This window comes from Mus pahari, chromosome 1 (assembly GCF_900095145.1).
Source record: "Mus pahari chromosome 1, PAHARI_EIJ_v1.1, whole genome shotgun sequence".
In the NCBI taxonomy this organism is placed as follows: Eukaryota; Metazoa; Chordata; class Mammalia; order Rodentia; family Muridae; genus Mus; species Mus pahari.
This window is the reverse complement of record NC_034590.1, coordinates 158,364,712-158,379,922: the sequence shown is the minus strand read 5'-3', so window position 1 is coordinate 158,379,922 and position 15,211 is coordinate 158,364,712. Positions and strand designations below refer to the sequence as shown.

General features: G+C 48.1%; 1 protein-coding gene across 1 annotated transcript; it reads right to left on the bottom strand.

Moving 5' to 3' along the window:
• Positions 1 to 5,428: 5,428 nt before the first annotated feature.
• On the bottom strand, positions 5,429 to 14,971 carry Ina (internexin neuronal intermediate filament protein alpha). The gene is made up of 3 exons (XM_021194751.2): positions 13,831 to 14,971; positions 8,767 to 8,891; positions 5,429 to 7,432 (listed from the first exon to the last, which is right to left on the bottom strand). Exons 1-3 carry the CDS (start codon positions 14,896 to 14,898, stop codon positions 7,117 to 7,119), a joined length of 1,509 nt encoding a protein of 502 aa, XP_021050410.1. The 5' UTR covers positions 14,899 to 14,971; the 3' UTR covers positions 5,429 to 7,116.
• Between the last annotated feature and the right edge of the window lie 240 nt (positions 14,972 to 15,211).

The window sequence follows — 15,211 nt, the reverse complement described above, 5'->3', positions numbered from 1 at the left end:
TTTAAACATGTGAGTGTGAGTGCAGGTGCCCATAGAGGCCTGAAGAGGGCACCAACTTGCCCAGGAGCGGGCCTCTTTCCTTCCTTCCTTCCTTCTTTTTTTTTTTTTTTTTTTTTTTTTTTTTGAACAGCAAGTGCCTGTAACTGCTGAGCCATGTCTTCAGCCCCCAGATGTAGGTTCTTAAACAAGCCAACAACAGCAGTAAAACAGGCCTCTGAGGTTTGCCCTGTGCAGTTAGCAGCAGCAGACTCGAGCCCTTACTGGCCATCCTCCTCATTTCTAGCCTTTATTCCATGTTCCGGATTACACTCGGCTGGGTACTCTAACACCCTGGAGAGCCCATTAGAGAGCTGGAAAGACAGGTCACAAACATTGACCAGAGGCCACCTGTCTCATCAGGGAAGAAAGTAGCCAGCTGGTAGCTTCAGGGATGAATCTCTGCGGAAGACAGTTGGCAAAGTCCTCCGTGATCGATCTTCATTTTTAATTTGTATCCAGAGCTAGGAGGAGTCACTGAGGCCCTACAGAAGCATAAGCCTTTAAAAATCTGCAGCATGACTTGCTGTTTTAATATAATCCTACTCTGTGTGTCTTTTGTGTGTGTTTGGTGAGAAAGTCTTTATAAATCTTAACTGATCTCCATCCCAGCCTCGAGCTTGGAAGATAGGAGCATAAAATGCAGGGGCAATCAATCAAATTATCTTCCAGGAGATCCATACAGGAGGCGAGAAGGCCTTCGATCTGTGTAGCCATCATTCCCTTTGTCTTCTCGGCGATGCAGCAGAGCATGGTAACGGAATAACCAGTCCTTTGTTCAGCTGGGTTCAGGAGCCTTTCCCCCGTTTAATGGCAAATCCATGTAGATATTTGGAAATTGAAAATGCATGATCCCTACCAAGCTGGAAAGTGTTGCGAAGGCAGAGTATAGCAGGTTCTGTGAAGAAAGCTGTCGTACAGATGTGCTGTTCTAAGGGCTTCTGTGGGGCATCTGCCAGCCGTTTTCATTTTAAATGACTGGATTTGCTTTCAGGTGTATGGGCTTATTTGGTTAGAAGAAAACAATGTGTAATTTTGCATTTAGATGTTTTTCAGGACCCTGGAGATGTCTGATGATATTATGGTGAAAATAACACTCAAAAGCAGCGTCGGGTGCTCAGCAGGAAGCTTGGTGTATTTTCTTCTATTGCACCCAGGCCAGCTCTGGCTTTTCCCCACTGGCTTTCCTTTAAAGTCAGGATTCTGACTGAGTTTGATTTCTGTTCTCTTAAAGGGACTGCTTCTGCCTTGGGTGGACCCAGGGGCGGGTGTCTGTGTACTCCGGTCTCAGGAACAGAAGGTGCTTCGATGACATTTTTTTTTCCTGGAAATTTCATAAATTCCCTATTGATGAGTTATTAGAATTGAGTTTACATTTATATAACACAAAAGGCAATCTTTTCAGAACTAGGGAGTTGGCTTAGGGGTAGAGTGTTAGCTTCTATCCCTCAGACCTAGGGAAAAAACGGCATCAGGTGGTAGCCTGCTTCTCAAAGAAGTCACCTGACATCAGACTCAGGCCTACACATTACACATATGGGTACATCAGTCCCTCCATAGACCAAAGAAATCAAAGAATTTATCTATCTATCTATCTATCTATCTATCTATCTATCTATCTATCTATCTATCTATCTACCTATCTATCTATCTATTTATTTGAGACAGAACTGGAGCTCAATCTGTAGACCAGACTGACCTCAACTCCTCAAACTTACAGAGATCCGCCTGTTCTGCCTCCTGACAGCCTTAATGGGCGTGGTGGCGCACGCCTTTAGTCCCAGCACCCAGGAGGCAGAGGCAGAGGCAGGCAGATCTCTATGAGGCCAGCCTGGTGTACAGAGCAAATTCCAGGGCAGCCATACGGCTACACATAGAGAGAAACTCTATCTTAAAAAAACAAAACAACAGCAACAAAACAAACAGCCAAAACAAAACAAAACCCCCAAACTCAGCTTGTACATTCTCGGGAAGTGTTCTTCCACTGAGCTATATCCTAGCTCTCCAGGATTTTAAAAATATGCATTAAAAATATATATTAAAAACTGTTTCGTGTTTGCCTTTAAAGCCAAGGGCAGTGGTTCTTGCCTTCTGTTTGAGCTCACAGGTAAAATCTAGACCTTCATTACAATGTGACTATTTGTGACTGGTTAATCCTGAAGCTAATTTGAACACTAGCCTTGAGATAATTGCCTAACTCATACCCCTCTTTGATCAGTGCAGAACAATGAATTTTTTAAAAAAAGATCTATTTATCTATTTTATATATGTGAGTACACTGTCTCTGTCTTCAGACACATTGGAAGAGGTCATCAGATCCCATTACAGATGGTTGTGAGCCACCATGTGGTTGCTGGGAACTCAGGACCTCTGGAAGAACAATCAGTGCTCTTAACCACTGAGCCATCTCTCCAGCCCCAGTTAAATGGATTTTAAGCAGTCTGGATTTATTGTTCCTTGAAGACCTGTCTCTTCTGTAATCCTTTTCTCTCAGACCGTTTGATGGAAAGCTATGTCCTTTTGCAAAGCTGTAAGAAGTACTGTTTGTCCTCCTTCACTAGGGAAATAGCACCCACAGCTGTCTAGCATTTTAGTAGGAAAATAAGTAATTCATGGTTGAATCGGTCCAGAACCCTGGGCTGTTCTCATGGTTTCACTATTGCTCTTTGTTGTTGTTGTTGTTGTTGTTGTTGTTGTTGTTAATTTTTAAAATTTTGAAACAAGGTTTGTTTGTGTACCCAAGGCTAACCTTGATCTTGAAATCTTTGTCTCAGCCTCCCGAATGCTGGGATTATAAGTTTACCTGTGTCAGAGTCCAGGTTGGTTGTTTGTTTGTTTGAGGTTCTTGAGATGGAGTCTCATGTAGCCCAGGCAGGCCTCAAATTTACTCTGTAGCTGTAGCTATGGTGATTTGAATGAGTATGGCCCCTATAGATTGGAATGCTTGCTCACCAGAGTGTCACTATTAGAAAGGATTAGGAGGTGTGGCCTTATTGGAGAAGGTGTATCACTGGGGATGTGCTGTGTGAGGTTTCAAAAGTCCATGCCAAGCCCAGAGTGTCTCTCTCGGCCGTTGGATCAGGATGTAGCTCTCAGCAATTTCTCCAGCACCGTTTCTGCCTGTGTACAGTCATGCTTCCCGGCACGATGATAATGGACTGACCCTCTGAAATTATAATTCTCAATTAAATTGTAAGCTCTCAATTAAAGCCCTTTTTTTTTTTTTTAAATGAGAGCCTTGGTCATAGTGGCTCATCCCGGCAATAGAATACCAACTGAGACAGTAGCCAGTGATTGAATTCTTGGTCCTCCCTCCTCTACTGCTTAGCTGTTGGGACTACAGGCATGTGCCAGCACACTGGACCCAGAGACCAGTTTTGAGTGTCAACTGTCTCCTTGCCATACAAGAATGCAGAAATTGAGGAAGTCTATAGTACATGCAGCAGATTGCCTGTGGGACTTGGTACTGCCTTGTATTCAGTGCAGAGCTTTTGTGAGCCCTGGTAAAGAGGAAGAGGGGATTTAAAAAGATTTCTCCTCAAGCTGGGCATGGTGGCACACAGCACTCGGGAGGCAGAGGCAGGTGGATTTCTGAGTTCAAGGCCAGCCTGGTCTATAGAGTGAGTTCCAGGACAACCAGGACTACACAGAGAAACCCTGTCTCAAAAAACAAAAAACAACAACAAAACCCCACATAAATGTCTTAAGATGTAGATCGAGAGCTGGAAGAATGGGCTCAGAGGGTAAAGTGCTTTCTACACAAGTAGGAGGACCCAAATTTGGATCCTGAATACCCGAGAGAGAGAGAGAGAGAGAGAGAGAGAGAGAGAGAGAGAGAGAGAGAGAGAGAGAGAGAGAGAGAGAGAGAGAGAGAAGGTATGTATCTGTACCGGCAGAGAGTTCGCTGGCTGGTTAGTGTAGCTGCATCAAAAAAAAAAAAAAAATCAGGAGGGAAGACTAGGGGAAAACGTGTCACGGACCTCTGGCCTCCACACATGCAAGCATGGGCGCACACATGCTGCATGCATCTGAGGATGTAAGCCGACTGGAAGGTGTCCTGGGATGGATCACTACTCTCTGCCAGCACTATCACTTGAACTCATTTTTTGCCTGGTGTTAGCAGGTTGCTGTCTCTTGCTCCTGTCTCTTCTCTGCTTATGTTTCTGAATGTTGTCCATGTTACCTCTTGCTCTGATTTTTTTGTTTTGTTTTAAGATTTATTTATGTACTCTATCTGCATGTACACCTGTGTGCCGGTAGAGGGCGCCGGGTCCCGTTACAGACGGCTGTGAGCCACCATGTGGGTGCTGGGAACTGAGCTTGGGGTCAGGCAGTGCTTTTAACCACGGAGCCTTTCTCCAGCCCCACTTTTGCTCCAATTAATCATTGATCGAATTTCTATAAGATCCTCTGTTTTTGTTGTTTTTGAGACAGCATTTTATGTAAGACAGGCTAGCTTTGAACTTGCCTCATAGCTGAGGATTATTTTGAACCTTTGGATCTTCCTGCCATCACCTGCCAAGTGCTGGGATTATGGGTGTGCTCCACTATTCCTAGGTGGGATTACAGACATGCTCCATTATCCCTGGTTTACACTGATTTAACACAATGCCTCATGTATTCCACGCAAGCACTCTTAAAGACAAATGTGTGTGTGTGTGTGTGCATGTCCAAAAGGCAAGCTGGGTGTTATCCATCAATATCCACCTTTTTGTTGGAGGCAGCATCTCCCAATGGTTTGGAACTCATTAAGTAGTTAGGTTGGCTAGCTAGTGGTCCCCCAGGGATCCACACCAAACTCAGTCCCCCAAGTCCAGGGGTCACAAGTATACATTGCTTAGTCTGCGCAGTTAAAAAATGGTCGTAATTCCCTGGTACCATTTACCAGCTTCTCAGTCATCCAGGGCTTCTCCTCATGAAACAGGGTTCTGTCTTTATCCCTGGCTGTCGTAGAACTCACTTTATAGACCAGGCTGGCCTCAACCTCAGAAATGTGCCTGCCTCTGCCTCCGGAATGCTGGCACTAAAGGCATGCACCATCAATGCCCAGCTTATTTTAAATCTAGGATTCTGGGGTCAAACTCTGCTCCTCATGCTTGCAAGGCAAATGCTTTGACCAACCATGCTCTCTCCCAGCTGTCTTCTCTTGTTTTTGAGATAGGGTACCAGCATGAAGCCTAGGCTGACCTCAAATCTACAATTCTCCCTCAGCTTCCTGAGCAGTGGGATTACAGGTGTTTCCCACTGTGCACACGTGTAAGATGCAGGCGATGTCTTTTCTGGGTCGGGGTGATCAGTGGCAACTCATAAAAAACAGAAAATAAAAGTAGTCAGGGCCAGGCAACCTGCCAAAGAAAAGGAAGCTGATGGAGACCACAGAACACGAGCCATGTAGGATTAATGACTTTTAATTTCTTAGATTACTAATGTCTTACAGTAAGTGTAGGGGGAGAGAGGGGATAGGTCAGGAAAAGCCAAGTGTCTTTTCGGTTCCTTGAGCTATCGAAGCACGTGCTAGAATGTGAGTTCAAAAGATGCATCATGTCCTTGGCAGCACAGAGCTGGTGATGGAGTGGGCAGGGACAGGACAGACAGTTCCAGAGCTCTGGTGGAAGCGAGCAGAGACAGGGCAAAGCCTGCCTGCGTCAGATTTGGCACATGAGGCAGACTGGTCATGTGGATGCCGCAGTTGGGTGCAGAAAGAGCTGACTTTCCAGCCTGCTTCTGTGAGGGGGGAGAAGTGTGCACGCCCCTGCTGGACCCTGAATGTTTCTGCCTTTCCTTCCGGGGAAGGACACCCACCAACTAAAGCAATGTAACCCTGTTGGGGAAAGACTCCGAGAGAAGGTTTTTCTTTCTTTTTAAAATATCTGCGGGTGGTGTTGATTGACCAGAAATGGGTGTTTTTTTTTTTTGTGTGTGTGTGTGTGTGTGTGTGTGTGTTTTCACTTTTGGGTGGTAGCGTTGTGTCTGGTGATAAAATGTCCTATACATAGCATACTTAAAAAAGCAAGGCCTCTTGAGGACCTATCCTAATGGGAAGGTGACTATGTAGATTCTAGGGCAAGGGTACGAGAAAGCGAATTCTATGCCACTACAAGGAAACCAACACAGAGGAGACCTTGTTCTTCCCCTTCAGAGAGTACTCTTCCTCTATTTACACTACGAGGTCGAAGGTCAGCTGAAGCACAGTGTAGGGTAACTATCACCGTGCTTCTAAAGGTAAGGTGAAATGCTACATCATTTAAGGTATTTTTTCCCCTCTAATTAAGTGGATCTGGACAACCTGAAAGCCTAGAGATCCCCCCCCCCTTTTTTAGGAAAATCCTTAAAACTAATCACTGCCGTTATCATTAATCTTTTTCTTTTTTTTTTTTTTTTAAGCTACAGATGCGAAAGGACATGAAATGAAATGGGCAGGGGTGAGTTACAGAAATCACAGGGATGGCCAGCATGCAGCTAATTTTACCCACAGAGTGGAGAAGAGCTAAAGGGCCTAAGTTCTATGTGTGGTTGGAAGGGGATACTACACTAAACTCTGTTCCTTCCTCTGGGGTACGAGAAAGGAATTATGGGATTGAAGAGTGGAAGGCTTGTGCCCGTGAGAGACTCGTGTGGTGACTCGGCTCTATCGGAGGGGGCTGGGGGAGCGGTGTCCGGAGCACTAGCTTGTCCTCGGCAGTGACTGTATGCTTTTAGGCATCTACAGTAAGGTTTTATGGCTGGGGCCTGGCGGGGTCCAGTGGATAAACATAGGTTTCCGTTTCAGCTCCCAGTGAGTGATGAGCAGATTTAGCACCTTCATTTGCACTTCCTCTGCGCCTGAGTCACCTGTCACTATGAAGCCTGAACTGTGGGTGAGAAAGCTGTGTTCTTAGAGAACTCCTCCTCTGCTTCAGGACTGCAGCTTGCGCCCGTCTACAGTGGCCTTCCTACTGGAGAATGTAAGGGTTCGGTACTGACTATGACATTGAAGCCTTGCAGACATTCTATAGCGGTGGTAGGTGTGGTTCAGGAGTATGCTGTGAATGAGCCCAGTGCATTCCCTCACAGGCAGTGACGTTTTCTCAAGCAGAGGCATTACATTTTTTGGCTTGAACTGGTGCTTTCCTCTGTAGTCGACTTTCCGGTTTTCTTCGTAGATACTACCGTTTCCTCCAGTGTCTCTTCAAAACCTTCCCCTGCCTTGGATGTTTTCTTACTGACTTCCTTAGAAGCCTCCTCCTCCTCCTCTTCCTCCTCCTTTTTCAGGGTCAGCCCGGCGGATGAGACTTTGGAGGCTGTAGAGCTAAGGATTCTGGGAGGGAGCAAATAACTGGGATTGGGCAATGGATTCAGCCCTGAGATGCTTAACCCACCGGTGCTAAACCGAGTCTCTTCACCTTCCAGGAGCTTCCTGCAGATTCAACAGAGAGAAGTTCTCAGAAATCAGGTTCCGAGTTTTGTTTCAAGGACTTAACCCTTGAGTCCTCTTTCATTTTAGAGGCTCCAAAGGACACTGCAATTTTCTCACGAGACTGAGACCAATAATACTGCGCTGCGCTGGAGATTAGTGTGCACATGTAAGGATTCTCTCACGCTCCCCAACATCAGTGCTGTTCAAAGGGGGCCTACCCCATTCACAAACTGATTTCCTGCAGGAAAACATACAACCCTCCCTTGGCCACACTACACACCCACTTTTGGCAACTAGAATCTACAAAGCTCTGGAGAGAAGTAATTTCCCTAATTAACACCTTAACTGTCAAAGGGTAAGGAAGTGAGAAGACACAGAGAGGAGAGAGAGCAGCCGCCTGGTGCAGCCCACAGTTGAGATCTGTGCCTTTCTTATATATGGTGACAAACGCGTTAAGGGATACCACCTCAGACATGAGTCTCCACTCGGCCTAAAATAGACAACATCAGAGCAAAGCGGCCCCCTAATCTTGACTCTCGTAACTCTGGTAGGGTTTTTGTTGTTGCTTGTTGCCTTGTTCTTTGATTTTTGCAGATAGGGCTGCATATAGCCCAGGCTGGCCTTGGTATGTAGCTGAGGCTGGCCTTTAACTCGTCACTATCTTACCTCCACCTGGAATTATAGGTATGCACCACCATGTCTGGCTCATAACTCTAATAGTTTTAAATCATCCTTTTATTTTCTATTTAAGATTCATTTTATTTATTTTATGTATATGAGTACACCGTTGCTCTCTTCAGACACACCAGAAGAGGGCATCTGATCCCATTACAGATGGTTGTGAGCTACCATGTGGTTGCTGGGAATTGAACTCAGGACCTCTGGAAGAGCAGTCCGTGCTCTTAACCACTGAGCCATCTCTCCAGCCCCTTAATCATCCTTTTAAGTAAAAGCCAACTTAAAATACTATTAAATCTGTGGGGGGTCTTATTTTGAAGTAGGTGGTATACAGAGTGAGAAAGAGGAAAAGAAATGTGTTGGCTCCTGCAGCACACCAACAAACCCTGGAATGATAGAGAGAAGTAGCATGGGCCCGCATAAGGATGGAGTCGACCATAATAACATGTCCACACTCACCTGAGGGTGAGTCAGAGGCAGGGCTGCTACTTTCTCACTTGTAGTTAATTAGTTTGTTAATTAATTAATCAACTATACATCTGGACAGTATCCTCTCTCACTGGTCAGAAAGGGACCACCTGGAATCACTGACATAGCCCCCCTGCCCCCGGGTGATACGTATTTTGCTAGGGTAAACACACCCTCGTCGTGTGTACCTGTAAGCTGCTATCTCAATGTCAAGGGCCATTTTGACATTGAGCAAATCCTGGTATTCCCGAAGGTGGCGTGCCATCTCGCTTTTTGTGTTCCTCAGGTCACTCTCCAGCTGCCCAATGCTGTCCTGGAAAGCACATATTCAGAACACTTAGGCAGATACTCACTGACATCTGTACAAGGCAGGGATTTCAACCCCAACTATACACTCAGACCACGTAAGAACAGATAGAGTACTTACACAACAGTCTGTGTCCAGCCTGGATTGTGGTTCGTTCACTCTGGGTAGAGACTCGTTGGCAATTACATATTTTTTTTTTTTTTTGGTTTTTCGAGACAGGGTTTCTCTGTGTAGCCCTGGCTGTCCTGGAACTCACTCTGTAGACCAGGCTGGCCTCGAACTCAGAAATCCACCTGCCTCTGCCTCCCAAGTGCTGGGATTAAAGGCGTGCGCCACCACCACTCAGCTGGCAATTAATTACATTTTTACTCTTAAAGACTCATGGGAAATGTAGATGCACACTGAGGGTTAGGAACTCCTACTAAGGGACACATGGGTCCATGGATCCCTCTTTGTTTGTTTGTTTGTTTGTTTTTTAAGTAAGTATTTTTAATTATGTATGTGTATATGGATAAGTTCAAGTCCACAAGAGGATGTCTGCTCTCTTGGAGCTGTGATTACAGATGGTTGTGATGTGGATGCTGGGAATTAAACTCCGGTCCTCTGGAAGAACAACCAGGGCTCTGAACCACTGAGTCATCTCTCCACACTCAAATCTTAAAAAATGCTTATTTATCATCCCTTTCTTGCTTATTTTGTTGGTTTTTGAGATAGCATTTCTCTCTGTAGCCCTGGAAGGCCTAGAACTTAATATGTAGACTGACAGAGCCTCACTGAGGCTGCTTCCCCTCCTCATCCTCTCCTCATGGCTCTGCAGGCTGGAAACCCAATTAAAAAATCGTTTCTTTAGAATCATGTTAAGAATGCTCAGGCTGAGGGCGTCTGCAGGGTCAGCTTCCCAATGCGTAGTTTAGAGGTAGCCATTTTGTCTCAGCAGGTTAATTTGATCATTTATTAGAAACTACTTTTATTTCACAGCTGCTTACAGAACATGAGGCCGCTGGGGACTCGAGCTCTAGATGGGCGAGTTTCTTGAGCCCATATGTTATGAATTTCATGGTATGGTCCTTTACGGATCACAGTTGGAAAAAAAGCGTAACCCGGCCCCTTCCAGAAGGAGCCGACTGAACTGCTGACCACCGATGGCCCACTATGCTCTGGTCTCTTTGTCTGCACGCACCTCCCTGCACTGGGCTGTCTTGCTGCCCTTCACAGGCCTGACAAAGATGGCCTCCGGTGGGAAATGTGAGCAGAGCGCTGCGGCCTGCCCCCTCCCCCAACCATGTAGCTGCTGCTAGCGGAGCCTGGAGAGCCGGAGCGAGGAGGCTCTCCCTGCTCCAGCTGCGGTCTGTCCTGGAGCATCTGGCCTAGGGCTGAAGGAGGCAGGTTGGGAAGACAGCAGAGCAGGGCTGCACCAGCGTCTGCAGTGAAGAGAAGGAAAAACCGTGTGCCCGGTCTTTACTCCGGGGGTAGAAGGGCGAGCCCTCGGCCATCAGCCAGACAAGCAGGAGCGCGGGCCACACAGAACTACTGCTATGCATAATCAGCTAGACTGGAGAGAGGTTTTACTGGATGGTCACCCACAGGAGCCACAGGTTCTTGTTCTCAGTCCTGTGTTTGCTTTATCCTTGACCCTCTAAAATCGTACCCCCCTAGAAAATGTGCTCTAGGTCAGTACACCCCACAGACAGTCTGAGAACATACCGCAGAGCACTTTCTCCGAAAATGCACATTCCTGGCAGGTGTGGTGGGGCAAACCTAGAGAGCAGGCTTGAAGGGCCAAGGCAGGGGCGTTGCAAATTCAATCCCAGATCAGGCTACACAGGGAAACCCTGTCTCATAAAATAGAATAAAAAGCATATTCCTAGTCCTACCTAAGAAATACTGAATCCATTTCTTCAGGAAAAACAAAACAAAACTCTCTTTTTAAAAAGCTGCTCCTTGGTCTTGGTATGCCATGGAATTTAGATCAGTGGTTTAAATTTATTCCTGTAAAGAAGCTATTGTAATGGCCCAGGTGACAGTAATAGGGTGAGAGAGGATGGGGGTGGGGTGGGGTAGGGACCAGATGGAACAGCTTTAAAAAAAATGAGATTGTTTTTTTCCTCCCTTGCCACCCTAATTTCAGAAATGGATCTATCAAGCTATAGATTTATATGTAGCCACTGCCATCTCCTGGCTCCCATGGGCCAGACCCTTCCTGCTATTTAATTAGGCTGGGCTCCAATCTCATACTGGAGGAGAGGGCAGACTTGGCTTGCCTCCCTGGAGAACATTAGCCATCAGTGATCCTGACTGTTCAGCAAGGTCTTTCAAGGAAAGCTCTGGCTTTCTAAGACGCCGGCAGCACAGGTCTGAAAGCCAGTTCTCTCTGAGTAACAACTGAAATTCTAATCCAGTGTCCCAGCTATGGAGGGACCCAAGAGTGTCCTCTGCCAGAAAGGAAAGCCTTGTTTTTCCATACGAAGTGGCTGCCTTTTGGCCGGACACAACAACCCTAGTTCTTCCTATTGTGCTTCCCTGTTACCTTGAATTAGTCTCTGTCCTTTTGAAAGTATACCAAGTGTTCTGTCTTCAAATAGGCTATTAGCTCTCTGGGGCAGGGAAAATGACTTTGACGGGCACTTTCTTTGTCTTTGAGAGGACTGAATGCTTGTAAAGGAAAGATGTGCCCACTTGGAGTCTCTGAACCTTTAGGAAGGAACACCTCCCATTACTACTGCAGTGGAAGGGGGGGCTGGGTAAAAGGGCAAGAAGACAATGGCTTCACAGTGAGAAGGCTTTTCACCTCCAGCATTAAGATTGCTAGGAAACAACCAGGAGAGGAAGGCCTTAGTGTTTGCAGGTGTCAGTGTGAGCCCCACCCCAGCAGAGGTCCCAAGGGGTAAGAAATAGCTTTGTGCTGTCTGGCCTCCTCCTCCACTCCCTCAGCAGGCCGTCTGAGGCTCCCAAGGCTAAAGCTGATGGGGACAGCATGGAACTGCAGAGCCTGCAGTTTCTCCTGCCTCTGTTTCCTGCAGACTGTGTCTAGACACCCCTGTTATTTTCTAACACCGAAAGCTTGCATTTTAGAGCAAATAAGCCAGGGTGTAAGGGATTAGGAAGCCAAAGGGGAGTGCGGCAAAGCCCAATTCAGCATTTTGGGGTGGGTTAGTTACACTTTTTGTAGAAATACTAGTCCTCAAGAATACCTAATTCAACATTTGAATTAAGTGTGATTAATTCAGATCATTCAGGGCCTAGGACACATACTGAAAAGTTCAACTTACAGATTTTGTAGCAAAACTGGAATATTTATTTGAATAAGACTGTAACATCAGACTAATGAGAGATATCTCAAATAAGACCTTTCCCTTTATGAAAGGGAGCCATTCATAATGGACAGTAAATACCTGCACATCAATAATTCTTTTGCTTGACAAAATGGTACTTTGAAATATGCCATTTCTAGGTTATATTCTTATTAATGTTCCTTAAATGCATTGATTTCATCAAATGTAAAATTCAATCCTAGCTAGAATTACTTGAAGTTTCTGAATTATTATATCCTAAAGAGCTTTTATTGTTCATTTTACTTAAACCACCTAATTTTATGTGTTTTTTTTCTACATTTTTCATTCGTCCTGTCTTCTGTCTCTGAGCCTTTTGTAGTCACAAGCTTGCATGTTCAGTGTAGTGAAACTGAGGACTCAGTGGCCTTTGTTGTGATGAAAGAGCCAATCATTACCTTCACAGAGCTTACAGGGCAGGGAAAGATGAAAGGCAAAAGTCACCTATAACAAAGAAACCACCTCTGCAACTCGCCACGTGCCCATAAGCTGAAAAGATGTCAAGGTAGTGGAGGTTTTCAAGTGAAGCCTCGGAGCTGTTGAGCAGATTAAAAGGTTTTTGTTAACTACAAAGCTATCCTTGGAGGCAAAAACTGAAGCTGTCTACAAGACGAGCTTTGACTTCAGTTAGCCAAAACGGATTGTGTTACAAAATTTAAAAAAAAAAAAAAATGAAGCAGTTAATTGCACTGAGGCCTAGAGTTCCTAACTGGGACAATTTGGAGACATAATGAAGCAGGAGACAGTTCTGCGTTGGGAGATCAGAACCTCGGACAGCGCCCCGACCGGTCTCAAGCTGAACCGGCTCAGAGCTTGCTTAGAAGGCGAACGAGGGAACCGCGCGTGTGTCTCGCGGGTTTCGTGTGTGTGTGTGTGTGTGTGTGTGTGTGTGTGTGTGTGCGCGCGCGCGCGCAAGGGCGGGGCAAGGCCGTTGTCACTACTTTAATTATGCAGGATCCCACTTCCTTTTTAGAGCAAAACTCAAGAAAATGAGCCTATTTCCCAACCCTAAAGCGGACGGTACTCCATAAATATCAATTCTAAGACTCAGAAGAGACTTTTCAAAGTCAACTAAACAAACCAGATACTTAAGTACCCGCCCACACAGAGGCCATGACCTACGCCCTCTGGGGACACTTTGGGTCGGCACTGTTCTGTTAGTGTGTCTGTACTCTTGGTGACAGGAAGGCACGGTTAGATTTTTTTTTTTTTTTTTTTTTTTTTGGACTCCTAGAAAGATTAAAGACTCCTTTGTTAGAAGAGTTCAGACAAGCGACTGGGGGTGGGGTTGTGGCTCCGTGTTACAGCATATGCCTAGTATATACATGAAGACTTGGGCTCCGTGGCTCAAACTCCCCCACCCTCCAAAATAGAGGGCGAAGATATCAAGGGCTTGAAGAGCTTCCAGGCACAAACAATCCACATTTGCGGCAGCATGCGTGAGACTTCGTGATTTTTTTTATTTGTTTGTTTGTTGACTGACGCCTATAGTCAACGCTCCTCTCTCTCCCCTTTCCCTCCCGTGGTTTCCTAGGGACCCAGTTTACAGGGAGTGAAGCTATCTCTGTGCGGAAAAGGATAGGGCACCCTTTCCTATGCGGCATCCCAGCCCTTACCTGGTAGCCGGCCACCTCAGCGCTATGCCGCTCCTCCAGTTCCAAGATCTGCCTCTCCAGGGACTCATTGGCTCCGCGCAGACCCTCGATCTCAATGGTACGTGCCTGGAGCTGGCGCCGGTACTCGTGGATCTCCTCTCGGCTGGCTCGGATGGCTTCGGTGCTGCGCGCAGCCTGCTCGTTCAGGTTGGCGAACTTGGACTTGTACCACTCCTCGGCGGACTGCAGGTTCTTAGCGGCCAGGGACTCATACTGGGCGCGGATCTCCCTCAGCGCCGAAGTCAGGTCTGGTTTCGCCACGGCCACGTCCACCTCGGCGGCGGCTTGCGAAGACGCCTGCAGCGTGGCCAGGAGCTCGGCCACCTCCTCGTCGTGCACCTGGCGCACGAAAGCCAGCTCGTCCAGCAGCGACTCCACCTTCTTCTCCAGATCCAGGCGGGCCAGGGTGGCGCCGTCCACGTCGCGCTGCTGCGCCTTCAGGGCGCGCTCGGCGCCTTCGCGCCCGCGGCTCTCCTCCTCGCAGCGCGCCCGCAGTCGCTGCACCTCCTCGGCCAGTCCGTCGCGCTCCAGCAGGGCCTGCGCGCGCGCCGAGCTCGCCTCCTCCAGCTGCGCGCGCAGCTCGCGCAGCTCGCGCTGGAAGAGCTCGCCGACGCGCGACGGCTCGGCGTGGCGCTGGCGCAGCGCGGCCAGCTCGGCCTCGAGCGCGCGGTTCTGCGTCTCCAGCTGGTGCACCTTCTCGATGAACACCGCGAAGCGGTCGTTGAGGCCCTGCAGCTGCTCCTTCTCGTTAGTGCGGATGATCTTGTACTCGTTGGTGCGCGCCGCCGCCTGGCTCAGGTCCAGCCCGTCGGAGGCCGGCAGGCGGCGGTAGGCCAGGCCCAGGCCGAGAGACGAGGCCGAGGAGCAGGCGGCCGTGGAGGCCACATTGCTGCGGGACAGCGACTGCGAGCGGAAGCTGCCCGAGCCTCCGGGCCCCCCGGACAGGCGCGCGGAGAGGCGCGAGCCGTCCCCGAACACCTTGCGGTAGGAGGAGGCGGAGCACAGGTAGTGCTCTGATCCGAAGCTCATGGTGCCGGGGTCGGGGCCGGGTGCGCGGCTGCGGCGGGACCTGGCGAGGACGCGAAGGTGCGGCAAGGCTGGGTGCGGCGGGGCGGTGTGCGGGGCTTTTAAGGCGCGGGGCTGGGGCGATGCGCTAGGGGTGGAGCTTCGTCTTCAGATCTAGCGGGGAGAGGAAGGGGGGCCTGCGGGGGCGGGGGAGCGCAGTGCCACCGCAGCTGCGCGCCGCCGTCCTGGGCCGTCCCTGTCCGCTGCGCCTGTACCCCAAGAATCTGCCTTGGGAATGACCGCAGGGGAGGGAGTGCCCAAACAACCTTGGCTTCCC

What these genes read in the sequence shown, in the direction of transcription:
- Ina (XM_021194751.2), bottom strand. Translation starts at nt 14,898, where the DNA reads ATGAGCTTCGGATCAGAGCACTACCTGTGCTCCGCCTCCTCCTACCGC. An exon ending in CTGAGGTGGCCGGCTACCAG is followed by an intron (nt 8,892 to 13,830) that starts GTAAGGGCTGGG and finishes TGTGCTTTCCAG; the next exon opens with GACAGCATTGGGCAGCTGGA. An exon ending in ATTGAGATAGCAGCTTACAG is followed by an intron (nt 7,433 to 8,766) that starts GTACACACGACG and finishes TTGAATCTGCAG; the next exon opens with GAAGCTCCTGGAAGGTGAAG.